The following is a 14,637-nucleotide window of genomic DNA, read 5'->3' on the forward strand; positions in this document are numbered from 1 at the left end:
TTTGAGGGGGAAGGGAAGACAGGGAGTTTTGTTGATACTTGTACTGTATTGTTTGCTTTATAAAATGACAGTTGTACAGAAAATTACTTGTGTTTATACTTTAATAAAATGATTTAATTATACAATCATAACTGTTTGAGGCTTTTGCAGATAGGATCAGACAGCGCTCGCGGGGACAGGGATGGTGTTCATGGGGAAGGGCAGGTACAGTGATGGAACTTGCAGGACCAGGATGGGGACCGAGCTTATGGGGACAGTCTTCGCCCCTGTGTCATCTACATGACTGTCCCTCTTCACAAGATCCTACATGATGTTCAGGTGCAGAATCGGGAGTCCTCTCGGTCCCGGTAATGCCCAAAAATATATTGGCACCATGTATAGGATTCAAAGTGCACCAGGGTTTGCTAGGCTGCAGTTGCCTCATCACTGCTTGGTGGTTGAGTCCGTGCTCAAGCGAGCCAGGAGCTGTAGGAACTTTTTCCTCAGCTCCCCCAGGCAGAGAAGCCCGGACACTAGATTCATTTCGGCGTAAGATGTACCAGGTCTCAATGTTCATCTCGTATATATAATCATGCCAGTTGTACACAGGGGCGTATCTGGACTCCGGCGGTAGGGGGGGCCAGAGGGAGGGGGAGGGGGCACATTTTAGACCCCCCTCCCGCCGCCAACCCTCCCCCGCTGCCGTTGCTTACCTTTGCTGGCGGGGGGCCCCAACCCCCGCCAGCCGAGGTCCGCTTCCACCTGCCGCTGCCTTAAAAACTACTTCTTCAGCCGGCAGGGGACCCCAAACCCCTGCCAGCCGCCCCGAGGTGTTTAAAATTCATCTTCGGCCTCCGTGGCCGTGCTGCTGTTGATAGGAGCTATTGAATCCACTTCGGAGTCTGACGTCGCAGCACGTACAACGTACAACGACATCAGACTCTGAAGTGGATTCAACAGCTCCTATCAACAGCAGCACGGCCACGGAGGCCGAAGATGAATTTTAAACACCTCAAGGCGGCTGGCGGGGGTTTGGGGTCCCCCGCCGGCTGAAGAAGTAGTTTTTAAGGCAGCGGCAGGTGGAAGCGGATCTCGGCTGGCGGGGGTTGGGGTCCCCCGCCAGCAAAAGTAAGCAACGGCAGCGGGGGAGGGTTGATGGCGGTAGGGGGGTCCAGGGCAAAATCTGCGGGGGCCCAGGCCCCTGAGGCCCCACGCAGATACGCCCCTGGTTGTACATGAGCCTTTACTTGCAGTCCTTGGTATGTAGTATGTTTGATTTGGTGGACACTCCCCCACAGAGCAGGCCAAATCACTTCGCCAGAAAGCAGAAGGTCTGTTTTAAGTTTCTAATAAGGGGTGCTTTTGACACCTTTGATACAGTATCCAGGATCTCTGCTCAGAGTATAGCTATGTGCAGACGCTCATGGCTGCGTGTTTCTGATTTGAACCCGGTGGTTCAGCAGAGATTGGCAGATGCTACTAGCCATGCAGGCAACCTTTTGGGGGAAAAGGTAGAATAGGTCGCAGACATTACCAAAAAGTATACTGATACCATCAATATCCTCTACCAGTTGGCACCTTCTGTGCCCTCCTCTAGGAGATTTTCTGTCAAGTTGAAGTGAGGTCCCTACTACTCTCAAAGGCGTAGGTACTCTCCTTCTCACCCCTCTCCACCTGCTCAGCCCCAGTGCGCTTGTTCTCTCGTCAGCAGCGTACACAAAAAGCCCAACTGGCTTCCCAGTCAAAGCAAGGGATGAGCTTTCATCTGGCTCCAAGACAGCATAGCTGCCGTCAAAGTGGCTGTTCTGGATGATTTTACAGCTGAGGGGAGATATGATAAACGTCTATAAAATAATGAGTGGCGTGGAACGGGTAGATGTGAAGCATCTGTTTACTCTTTCCAAAAATACTAGGACTATGAGGCATGCAATGAAGCTACAAAGTAGTAAATTTCAAACGAATCATAAAAAATGTTTCTTCACTCAACGTATAATTAAACTGTGGAATTCATTGCCAGAGAATGTGGTAAAGGCGGTTAGCTTAGCAGATTGGAAAAAGGGTTTGGACGGCTTCCTAAAGGAAATGTCCATAGACCATTATTAAAATGGACTTGGGGAAAATCCACTGCTTATTTTATTTATTTATTTTTATTTTATTTGTTGCATTTGTATCGTACATTTTCCCACCTTTTTGCAGGCTCAATGTGGCTTACATATTACCGTTAACAGCGTTAGCTGATTCCGGTCTGAACAATTACATGGTATGAATGAATACAAGGTGATATTGTGGTTGATAAGGGTACATGTATGGTAGGTACAATTGGGGGGAATTTAGGGAGTGAGGAGGAGTCAGGTAATGTCCATTACATTCTTTGGTTACATTGTGTCGCAGGTGTCCATGTCTTTTTATGTTGGGTCGGTGGGGTATGCTCTTTTGAAGAGGTCTGTTTTTAGTGCTTTCCAGAATTTAAGGTGGTCTGGCATAGTTTTTACTATTTTTGGCAGTGCGTTCCATAGTTGTGCGCTTAAGTAGGAAAAGCTGGATGCATAGGTGGATTTGTATTTGAGTCCTTTGTTACTTGGGTAGTGGAGGTTTAGGTATGATTGTGCAGGTTTTGTGGTGTTTCTGGTTGGCAGGTCAATAAGGTCTGTCATGTATCCAGGTGCCTCACCATAAATAATTTTATGAACAGTCGTGCAGATTTTGAAGGTGATACGTTCTTTGATTGGTAGCCAATGCAGTTTTTCTGGGATAAGCAGCATAAAATGTTTTGTACTTTTTTGGCATCCTGCCAGATATCTGTGACCTGGATTGGCCACTGTTGGAAACAGGATACTGGGCTTGATGGACCTTTGGTCTGTCCCAGTATGGCAATACTTATGTACTTAAGGATGCAACTTAAGGCGGCGCTTTACCTGGGGGAGAGACAGGGCAGCTAGCACTCTAGTCCTCCATCTGCCATGGGAATTCCATGGGAAAGGCTTGATTTTGCCTACTATTGACAGGTGAAACTGGATGAGGGTGAGCTTGTTAACTGAAATATAGATTTTTCTTTTTGTATTTTCCAGTCCTTTGAAAAAAACACTTATTCAAAGAGCACAGGAGTTTTTCAAGATGAAGAGCTACTTTTTAGTCACAAGCTGCAGAAAGATAATGATCCTGATGTGGACCTCTTTGCGAATACTATAAAGCCTGTGGTTAGTATAAAATTCTCATCCATTTTATTAGAAATGTAATTTCTGGGTTTCTACGCTTCCTTATTTTGAAGAATGCATGCACAATCACTGTAGAAATGTATCTTTGCATCTTACTGGAAATTAGCATGCCTAGAGGCTTAATCGAAGAGTAAGAAGTTCACTTTTTAAATTATTACATGAGAAATTTTTAGTGAAGTGAAGAATAATCTTTCATTCTATTGCTTGAGCTCTTGCTGACAATCCCTGGCCCATGAAGCCTTGCTTGATAAAAACTCTAATCAACTTCTAAAAAATGTTATGGAAGCTCAGAAGTTCTGTACTGCTAATTCATCCCCACAGCTACTCAGACATATAGTCACCACCTTTAACTCTTGGTTTGACCATCCAGTGTTTCATGTCTGCTTTAGCAATGATTTAAAATTCATGGTTTTTGTCTTCATTTCAGACTGAAAAATCTGGCCTTGCAAAATCACCTGAGTCTGGATTGTTTGGTGATGAAGAAAACGAAGATCTTTTCAGTGAACCTAAATCTAAGAAACCTCCGGTAAAATATTTGATTTTTTTTTCTTCAGTCATTGGGCAATATTAAGTAAAGATAAATGCATGGTAGCTTATTTTTAGAATCGACCAGGTTATATTCAGCATTGCACTTCATCTCTCAGAATCATGTCTTTGTAAAAATTTTGCCTAGTTTTTCTAACTTCAATACATCAAAGGGCCAGTTTACGTTTGGATAGGAATGAAAAAAAGTAGTACTGAACAAAGTACATGCAGTTAGTTTAGTGACATGACTTCCTTGGTGTTATACCAAAACATGCCCCTTTCACTGTACCAGTGCTACCATCTTTGTAAAACTGAACATGTTCTTCACAGTTAAATGTAAACATTTTCATACCTAAAATAACATTCAGAAAAACATACAAGGCATCTGAGAAGGAGAGGTGGAGCATGTAGTCAGGGTGCCATAGGCACAAATAGAATAAAAGATATCAGCACAGGTAAAGTAAGATATCAAAGACCCTTTCCTGATATATTGAAAGTTAAAAAGGCAGATGTGGGATGTTCAAACTGAGAAATCAGAAAAAATTGAGATAAGAGGAAAAAAAAGGGAGGAATATGGGGGTTTGGTATGCATTGAAGAAAAATTGGATAATGACTGCTTATGGTTTGTATGAGTACGTATGATAGGATATGTGCCATTTATGGAAAAGTGTGTAGAACCTGAAATGCTGAAAAGTGGATAGAGCCACAGTGCAGGCTCCTTGACTCCTTTTACGGATCCAATCAGTAGGTCTTTTGTGATAGGAGTGACTCGAAGGGACTTGGAATACTGTCCTTTAGACTGACCTAAAAAGTGTGTAAATTTAATAGAAGCTCTTCTGAAGGAGGGAGAACTGAAGGCAGCATGATTTTACTAAAGGAAGATGGTGTCAAAAGGATCTGAACAGTTTTCCCTTAATTTGGTAAACAGATAATCAGGTGCAGATGCTAGATATGGTTTCTCCTTTGACAAGTAGGACTGACTAGTTCCCATGAGAGAGTGACATCCAACAGTGTTTGCATGAAAGTATTCTCCCAGAGCTAAAACTAGTATAGCATTCCAGTGCAGTGTGGCACAGGCCTTTCTTGTTCAAGGGATGTGCACTCATTTCTGCACAGAACAAATTCCAGGGCAGAGCTGGTGTAGACACATACTTCACCTATAAGAAAGGATTCTTCTGTATTATCACCACTTGCTGAGTACATCACCACTTTGCCAGACAATTCGCTGGTCAGTATTCAGCTGGCAGTAGTTAGCATTGAAGTGCTGACTATAGTATAACCAGATGTTCAATCTCATGCCAGGTCCAGTCACAGACATTGAATATCTGAGTATGACCTGACATATCCTAGCTGCATCACTTATTTGGGTCCTAGTCAGTATTCAGCCAGGGCCCGCATGCACTGTAGAAGCCATGTGACCTAGAATTTCTAATTAGGTTTATGGCAGTGATCCATCGATGCCACTGAACCTTCTGGACTGACTATATTGGATTTTGCAGTTTATCTTGTGGAAGAAGTCTTCACTTTTATTTATTTAAAGTACTTATAACCCAATCTACCATTCTAACCACATCGATAATTCCTGAAATCAATATATAATACTGGAAATGACAAGCCATAGCAATCAGTAGACAAGGACTCTGCACAGAATCAACCATGGATATAATCTCCATTTCTGCTTTCTGGCATAAACAGAACAGCTACAAAAATTAACCTGAAAGACATCAGTGTATAAGCACAGAAAAAGCCTTGAGAACAAAGTATGCCTTTAACTTAAGAAATGTTGTGTTGTAAGTAATAGCTCTTAAGTATCTTGTTAGAGAATTCTAAAGTTTTGGCCCAGCTAATGCAAACATTTGAGGACAAAGTTTCAGTAAGACCGAATGTTCAATAGGTGGGAGGAGGGTGCTAGTATACGGACCTGAGCAATGCTGGGGACAGATCCTCGGGGTGGTCGCAGGATTAACCTCAGATGGGTGCTAGGCGTTTTGTGATACCTACTCCCTGACACGCATCATAGGTTCAACAATAGTCAGCTCTGGCTCAAGATACTCCTGGCCAATAGAAGTTCTGTGTCAGTCTAGTGCATGTGCGTGTCACCCCTTGATGGTCTGCTAATGGAATGTCATGTGTAATCTGTAGGAGCTGTTCTCTGTATAATTTGGGCACTGTGAGCTGTTTGCCTGCTGTCCATAGCCTGTTAGGATCAACAGGATCAGTCTCTTTCTGTACAGTTGGCTGACCAGCCTTCTGCCACAAGGCTTCCAGGTCAGGGTCAGGCTGTTGTGCTTCCTGAAAAGCATGTTTCTGTCCTGTTGTCAGATAAGTCAGGCTGTCCCATACTCACAGTCCCGGTCACTTCAGGAACTGGTTCTGCTGGAAGCACTGGAGTGCCTCATCCTGACACTTGGTCAGCTGGTTCCACCTGGACTGGCTCAAGATCTGAAACTGGAGAGTTGGTCGTTGCTGCTTCCTTTTGTTGGGCCTCCCGTGCCTGACTACGGAAATCCTGACTCCGCTGTCAAGGGTAATGTTCATTGAACCCTTTTCTGTTCTACACTGCATTGGTACCGGCATGTTCTTCATTATTCCTACTTTCCCTAGTTCCTGGGGAGTTCAGGAAATATTTAACTTCTCACAGGTTTGAACAGGCCCTCTGAAGAGATCTTTCCTCTATCCACTCCCTCTCTGAGACTGAGAGCTCCCAGCAACTTCTAGCTGGTTTTTGAACTGCAGGGCCAATCAGAGCCAAGAGCATTGAGGGGTTTCTGGCCAATAGCAGTGCAGGTTACTTTTTTTCGGAGCTTAAGCTGAAAAAAACAGTCACTTCTGGAACAGGTTTAAAACAGAGGACAAACACCATCTGCTGGCCAAACAAGGGAAGTGCACTGGGAAACAAATAACGTCATACATTCACATAAAAAATCATAGACATAAGTCATCACCTATTTCACCACACCTATTCCTAAATTTCACTTTCTCTAGACAGCAGAAAGAATCAGACATGCTCTCTGCTGCCAATAAAAATTATACTTACACTTGAGTTACAGAACTGAAGGGACTGAGGAGGCCACTACGCAGAGGAAAGAACACATTTATTCAGAACTTTATACTAGTTCTGAACTCAGTGAAGAGCTGTTCTGCTGTGGTTCTGTCAGATGACATCACCCACTTAATGTGCATGATTAATATGGTTCTATACAGAGAGCGCCTGTTACTGGTAGGCAACATTACTGTACTTGGGTTTCAGCAAGCTTTTGTTAACTTTTTCTCACATAGGAGGCGTTCAAATAAACTGAACAGTTTAGGGATAGGTTCTAAAGTAGATTGGACTAGAAAGTGGTTAAGGACTCGAGGCTAGTGGTAAATAAGTTCAATCTGAAGAAAAGAGGATGAGTGGAGTACTTCATAGTAACATAGTAGATGACGGCAGAAAAAGACCTGCACGGTCCATCCAGTCTGCCCAACAAGATAAACTCATATGTGTATACCTTACCTTGATTTGTACCTGCCTTTTTCAGGGCACAGACCGTACAAGTCTGCCCAGCAGTATTTCCCGCCTCCCAACCACCAGTCCCGCCTCCCATCTCCGGCTCTGGCACAGACCGTATAAGTCTGCCCTCCACTATCCTCGCCTCCCAACTACCAACCTCTCTTCCCCCACCTGCTCCGCCCCCCAATTTTGGCTAAGCTTCTGAGGATCCATTCCTACTGCACAGGATTCCTTTATGCACATCCCACGCATGTTTGAATTCCGTTACCGTTTTCATCTCCACCACCTCCCGCGGGAGGGCATTCCAAGCATCCACCACCCTCTCCGTGAAAAAATACTTCCTGACATCTTTTTTGAGTCTGCCCCCCTTCAATCTCATTTCATGTCCTCTCGTTCTACCGCCTTCCCATCTCCGGAAAAGATTTTTTTGCGGATTAATACCTTTCAAGTATTTGAACGTCTGTATCATATCACCCCTTTTCCTCCTGGGGCCTGTACTGTGTATAATTAATATTGCAGAAATGGGGGTTTTATGCATGACAGCTGAAATCTACATCTTGAGGAAGTAGACAATGATAATAATAATAAATGCAGACTTAGGCACTTGGAGAACACAAGTCTAGGGGAGCAGTATGTGAAATGGGCGAAAGATTTATGTTCAGAAAGTGGGAAAGAGATCTAGTGGTGACTTATATCTCATTTTGAGTTAGTGAATAATTGGGACAGTGCCATGATCAGAGCCAAAGAGATGCTAGAGTGTGTAGGGACAGGCATAACTAGTAAGAAAAACAAGTGATTATGTAGTTGTACAGGGCATTGGTAAGCATTCACCTGGAATATTGTATATATCTTCCAGTTCTAGAAGAGATGTACAACACAGGACTACCAAAAACAGTGTGCCATTTGCACCAAAACCCCAATATGAAGAGACTAAAGGACAGAAGAACCAAGCAGGAAATTTCTCATGCTGATGGCAGAAGAACAAACTAACTTTTTCTCCTCTTCAGACCGCATGTTAAAACCACAGCAGTAGAAAATCATGCATTTGACCTTAAGTTCTTCTGCCAGTGGGTTTAAATAAGCAGTACACTGATGTCTGTATAACCTTTGCACACAGTTTTCGGCATAGGTCAGCTACAATAGCACAGAAAACTGTTCACAAAACCTGTATTAAATTCTGCACTAAGCCTCCTGCGCATGGGGGGTCTGAACTGAGGCAGTCTTTAAAATCACATTTGTTGCTCGTTTTCTTCTCAGATTTGAGATTAACACTTTTCAGCAGCTAGTTAGAAACGTATGACCTGTGAGTAAGAATTTAATTGTCATAATTTTAATAACATTTATTTATATTTTTATCTAACTTAGAAGACTCCAGAAAAGAAGACAGTTAAGAAAAATGGCTCCGATATGATAAATAGTAGTAAAATTCATGAAAACATAAAGCATGACCCAAATATGCCCAGATCAAATGTGAACGAGGTAAGTGTTGACCTACTTTTCAAAACCAGAGTATTGCATGTATTAAACTAATTATAATTATCTTACTGCAATCATATATCTAATGTAATTATTGCTTATCACATGGAAATCTCTATGAGCTATCCAGTAAGAGGTTTGGCATTCTGTCTAGCCAGTAGCCACTTTTGTGTCATTTTGGCTTATGTGCCTAGAAAGTGCCTACTACATTGATTTTCAACCTTTTTCACCTCGTGGCACACTTACAAGGTGCAAAATTTGTCAAGGCACACCATCAGTATTTTTAAGGATATATATTTTATCATTTAACAAATGGAATATTAAGATTGTGTTTGAAGTTCAGTAATTTTAAACATTGTTACTTTTATAGCCACTAATAACACGCATTTGAAAACAACAATTTTAATGCGACTTTCCCCACCCATCCACTACCCTCTTATCTTTAAAAATAAAATAAATCAGTGGGAACTAAGTTCAGACCCTCACCAAATACAGGTTGCAAATTAGAAATAGAAATATGAAAAAAAAAATTGAACTGGTAACACCAAGAAGTCACAGCTGAGAAAGGTCAAAACTACGGAGCAGAGCAAGGGTCCAGGCTGCCATCCAAAATCCAGGCAACTCAGAAATATTCTGCCATGAGGAACAGAAACTAGAGTACCAGGAATATTTTAAGCCCCCGAATATAATAATGTCGGCACTAGAACATAATTTACTGAAATACTCCAGTTCTCAGACGGTATTTTGCATAATGAGGAATAAGCATACAGGATAGTCAATAATACTATTATTTCAATATAGCACAGGAGTTCTCAATAATGTTGCTTTACTTTGAACCACATATTTAATTCGTGTTCACTCTAATTGACTGCATTTTTCACATTAAAATATAGAAACCTTCTTGCAAGCAAGGCAGGTCATATATAAAAGAAAAGAAAATTCAAAAATAGAAAAGTAGAAGAAAAATTGTCATAGTGCAACTGCTTAAGTAGAACATATCTGTACCAGAAAAAAAACAGTAGAAAGCTCTGACTATCAAACACAAAATTTGTAACAGGTATCTAGGGTCCAAGTCTGTGCATACACATTTTGGACTAGATTCTATTTATCAACCTAAAAATTGGAGCAGAAATAAAATTTGCCTATGCATATTCTATAAAGTACACCTTAATCTAGGTGTACTTTATGGAATAAGCCTAAATTTCCGTGTGGTATATAGAATATGCTGAGTGCTGCTCTGTGCAACTAATATAGTCGCAGGGTGGAACCTGGTGAACCGACAGTCGGTTAACCGAGACTTCTGTAGGCCTAGAAGAGAGATGTAGAGGCTGAAGAATTATCTGCTTCCTCATATGTCCGTGCTAGAGGGAAGGTTCCAGTTATCCTTGCAGGTATACTGTAGTAAACCTTTTTTTTAGTCACTGGTTAGAAAGCAATGTTAATACTACTTTGTTTTACTCAACCTTTTTTAATCCAGTATAATATAATTTTGTGCAGAAATACACAGGCCCAGTTCCAGTTAAAACAAAAGAGCCTTCCTCTCGGATTGGACAACTACAAGTAACTATTTTATTTACAAAAAAAAAAACCACTATTAGCTATCAGAATTAGCTGTTTTTATTCTCTGTGCAACTGTAATCATTAGTGTCCTGATATTTTTCCCCAGCCTTTCCCAAGTTTTATGTTGGTGTCTTTATGTACCTTTCTAGCACTGTTCTTTTTACCTTTTATATCCTCGACCTTGAGTACCATTTGTCATCACAATTAAGTTGAATGTGGACTCAGTAATGTATTCTTTAGCATGCTCTATTTGCCTTTCTAGCATGTTTTTTCTCTTTTACACTAACAGTTTCTGATTTTGACAGCTGCCTACTACATATGGCAATGCTTATTTTCTTTATTAATTTAAAGGAAGTATATTTTCATCAACAAAGGAAGTATATTTTCATCAGCAGTTAACTGGTTTTGTGCTTTTCTAGGCTAATTTGGCAATTAACCCAGCTTCCCTATTACCTGGTGCAGTTCTGAAAACTCCTGGGCCAAAGTCAGCAGTTCCAGATTCCAGCTTATCACAGCTTGATGACATGCCGAGTGCTGTAACATCTGCTGTGAGTAAGAAAGAAGAGCATGGTGTGAGCTTCGATACCCCTCCACAGGCTGACACCTTGCACAGTGCTAATAAGGTACTGCAACATATTTGAGTGATGATAAATATTTTATTATAGAAATATAGTGTCAAAAATAGAGGAACAAAGAAAACTGTGGCTCTAAAACATCAAATAGAACACAATATTGAAGAGTCCAGTAGTATTGCAAAGACATATATTACTGTTTGGAAAAGACCTCAAAACACCCAAACGCTTACTTACATAGTAACATAGTAGATGACGGCAGAAAAAGATCTGCACGGTCCATCCAGTCTGCCCAACAAGATAAACTCATATGTGCTACTTTTTGTGTACACCTTACCTTGATTTGTATCTGTAATTTTCAGGGCACAGACCATAGAAGTCTGCCCAGCACTAGCCCCGCCTCCCACCACCGGCTCCGCCACCCAATCTCGGCTAAGCTTCTGAGGATCCCTTCCTTCCGAACAGGATTCCTTTATGTTTATCCCACTCATGTTTGAATTCCGTTACCGTTTTCATCTCCACCACCTCCTACGGGAGGGCATTCCAAGAATCCACCACTCTCTCCGTGAAAAAATGGTTCCTGACATTTTTCTTGAGTCTGCCCCCTTTCAATCTCATTTCATGTCCTCTAGTTCTACCGCCTTCCCATCTCCGGAAAAGGTTCGTTTGCGGACTAATACCTTTCAAATATTTGAACGTCTGTATCATATCACCCCTGTTTCTCCTTTCCTCCACGGTATACATGTTCAGGTCAGCAAGTCTCTCCTCATACGTCTTGTAACGCAAATCCCATACCATTCTCGTAGCTTTTCTTTGCACTGCTTCAATTCTTTTTACATCCTTAGCAAGATACGGCCTCCAAAACTGAACACAATACTCCAGGTGGAGCCTCATCAATGACTTATACAGGGGCATCAACACCTCCTTTCTTCTGCTGGTCATACCTCTCTCTATACAGCCTAGCAACCTTCTCGCTATGGCCACCACCTTGTCACACTGTTTCGTCACCTTCAGATCCTCAGATACTATCACATAACACATATGTCTCTCATGGATTTCTACTCCCTAAGTGCATCACTTTGCATTTCTTCGCATTGAATTTTAATTGCCAAACCTTAGACCATTCTTCTAACTTCTGCAGATCCTTTTTCATGTTTTCCACTCCCTCCCGGGTGTCCACTCTGTTAGAAATCTTAGTATCATCCGCAAATAAGCAAACTTTACCTTCTAACCCTTCGGCAATGTCACGCACAAATATATTGAACAGAATTGGCCCCAGCACTGATCCCTGAGGCACTCCACTACTCATCTTTCCCTCCTCCGAGCGAATTCCATTAACCACCACCCTCTGGCGTCTGTCCGTCAACCAGTTCCTAATCCAGGTCACCACTTCAGATCCTATCTTCAGCCTGTCCAGTTTATTTAAGAGCCTCCTGTGAGGAATTGTGTCTTTCACTGGAGTTGTGGTATTCATCATTGGTCTAAAAACTTCGTGCTTAGATTTTAATGTCTTTCACTGGGGTTGTGGTATTCATGTATACCACAACCCCAGTGAAAGATGCTAAAATCTAAGTAAGCATTTGGGTGTTTTGAGGTCTTTTTCTCGTTTTAAGAAAAAACAGTAATATATGTCTTTGCAATACTACTGGACTCTTCAATATTGTGTTCTATTATAGAAACATAGACATGCCAATAGAGAGAACCCATAACAGCTTATCTAATATTTCCCTCCATACCAACTGCCCAACTCTACTATCTTCCTCTGTGCTTATCCCATTCTTTCTTGAATTCAGATACTGTTGTCCTCGCTACCTCCACTGAGATGCTGTTGCATTCATCCACCAGCCTTTCTGTAAAGAAATATTTCCTTAGATTGCTCCTGAGTCTGCTCCCTTTCGTACTTATTCCAGAGCTTCCTTTCTGTAGAAGGAGGCCTCACTCCCGTGTATTTATATCTTGGAGGTATTTAAATGTCTCGTATCTCCCCTATCCTTCATGTTGTTCACATTTAGATCTTTGTCTTTTTCCATCTGCTTTATGAAAAGACCATTGGCCATTTTAGTAGTCTCCATCCAGTTCAGGTCTCCAGAACTGTACACAGAAGGACTATCACCACCTTTTTCTTGCAGCCCTTTTCTCGCTCTGTGCACCCAAGGATCCTTCTAGATTTTGCTGTCACTTCATCTACTTCTTTGATCACCTTGGGATCATCAACTATGATCACCCTAAGATCTTGCTCTTTTGTTTCATGTACAGAATTTTACCTCCTGTCCTGTACTACTTGAGTTTTTTCAACCCTAATGCATGAGCCTACATTACTTAGCATAAATCTTAATTGCCAAATGCTAGAATATTCCTTGAATTTCTGTAGATCCCTCCTAATGTTTTCCACACCACCTCAGGTACCTACACTATCACAGATTTAGGTATTACAGTGAAACCTCGGTTTTCGTCGATACTTCATCCCATAACTATCGACGAAAAACGAGGCAACAAGCAATTTTTCTTTTAAATGAATAAAAAAGACTAGTGTATAGAATAAATAAACATTTAACATGGCATTTACCTTTCTGCAGGGACTTTGATACAGGCACTCAACCAGTTGTAGTAGTAGTGTGGCAAAACGACGAAATTGTTCCAGAACTCTCTTAAGGACAATTCTGTATCTGATGTCACCTCAAAGCACCTTTGAAACAATGCTTTTGTGTGGCAAAACGACGAAATTTGTGTCCTAATACCTGCAGGGACTTTGATACAGGCACTCAACCAGCAGCAGCAGTAGTGTGGCAAAACGACGAAATTTAGGTCCTAATACCTGCAGGGACTTTGATACAGGCACTCAACCAGCAGCAGCAGCAGCAGTAGTGTGGCAAAACGACGAAATTTGGGTCCGAAAACAGCAGCAGTGTGATCCCACAACCGGAAACAACGCCCCAGAACGACACGTGAGAACCCAAGATTAGCTGCGTGGGCACGCCGACAAAATCCGAGGCGATCAACGAAAACCAAGATTAAATTTTCGCGAAAAAAATCGACAATAACCGAAACCGACGAAATCCAAAGTCAACTAAAACCGAGGTTTCACTGTATTTGGAAAAAGGCAAATATTTCCTAATGGCCTGCAATATTGCTTCCAGCAATATTGAAAAGAACCAGTCCAAGGACAGATCCTTGTGGCACATTGCTGTAATATTCTTTCCTCACATTGGACTCCACTTAAAACTGCCATTTGTTGCCTCCTACTCAGCCAGTTTCTAACACCAGTTAGTTATTTTTAGTGCCTATGCTGAGGGCATTGAGGTCTAAGCCACCTATGCAAAACCTTGTCAAATGGTTAGCTGAAATCCAAGGACATTACATCTAGCGTTCTCCCTAATCCACCTTAGTGGTCATCCAGTCAAAGAAATTAATCTGATTCCTCTGTCAATGCCCTCATATGGTTAAAACCATGCTGCGTCAGATCCAAAAACTGCATTGTCCTTTGTTTTAACAGCAATTCCATTAACTTATTCACCAACAAGTTTAGACTAACAATTTGTAACTTCACACTCTCAACTACTTTCCCTACTTTCCCAGCTTTCTCTTAGCGTTTCCAGTTATTGTAGTCAGTCAGTCATCCTCTTTCTTTGAATTCTTGTAGTTCTATGAAGGTTAACCTTTCTCTCCTTAGCTTTTCAACTACTACTTTAGAAAAGCCCCTTTTTCTTCTTATCTTGAATTTATTTATAATGAACAAAAAGCTAACATAACAGCATTAAACACCCAATCCAGACATAAAGCCACCAACATTCATACTTAAATCTAAGTCATACCTAAC

The 14,637-nt window shown here is 41.6% G+C and overlaps 1 protein-coding gene across 1 annotated transcript in view; it reads left to right on the forward strand.

The window, feature by feature from the left end:
* Positions 1 to 14,637, forward strand: part of LOC115470067 (WASH complex subunit 2A-like) — a 211,934-nt gene that overhangs the window by 154,259 nt on the left and 43,038 nt on the right. Inside the window, exons 24-28 of the mRNA XM_030202955.1 lie at positions 3,048 to 3,176; positions 3,622 to 3,720; positions 8,578 to 8,691; positions 10,186 to 10,248; positions 10,668 to 10,871. Coding sequence (XP_030058815.1) covers positions 3,048 to 3,176; positions 3,622 to 3,720; positions 8,578 to 8,691; positions 10,186 to 10,248; positions 10,668 to 10,871 — 609 coding nt within the window. The remainder of the gene's footprint in view (positions 1 to 3,047; positions 3,177 to 3,621; positions 3,721 to 8,577; positions 8,692 to 10,185; positions 10,249 to 10,667; positions 10,872 to 14,637) is intronic.

The sequence above is a fragment of the Microcaecilia unicolor genome, chromosome 5 (genome assembly GCF_901765095.1).
Source record: "Microcaecilia unicolor chromosome 5, aMicUni1.1, whole genome shotgun sequence".
In the NCBI taxonomy this organism is placed as follows: Eukaryota; Metazoa; Chordata; class Amphibia; order Gymnophiona; family Siphonopidae; genus Microcaecilia; species Microcaecilia unicolor.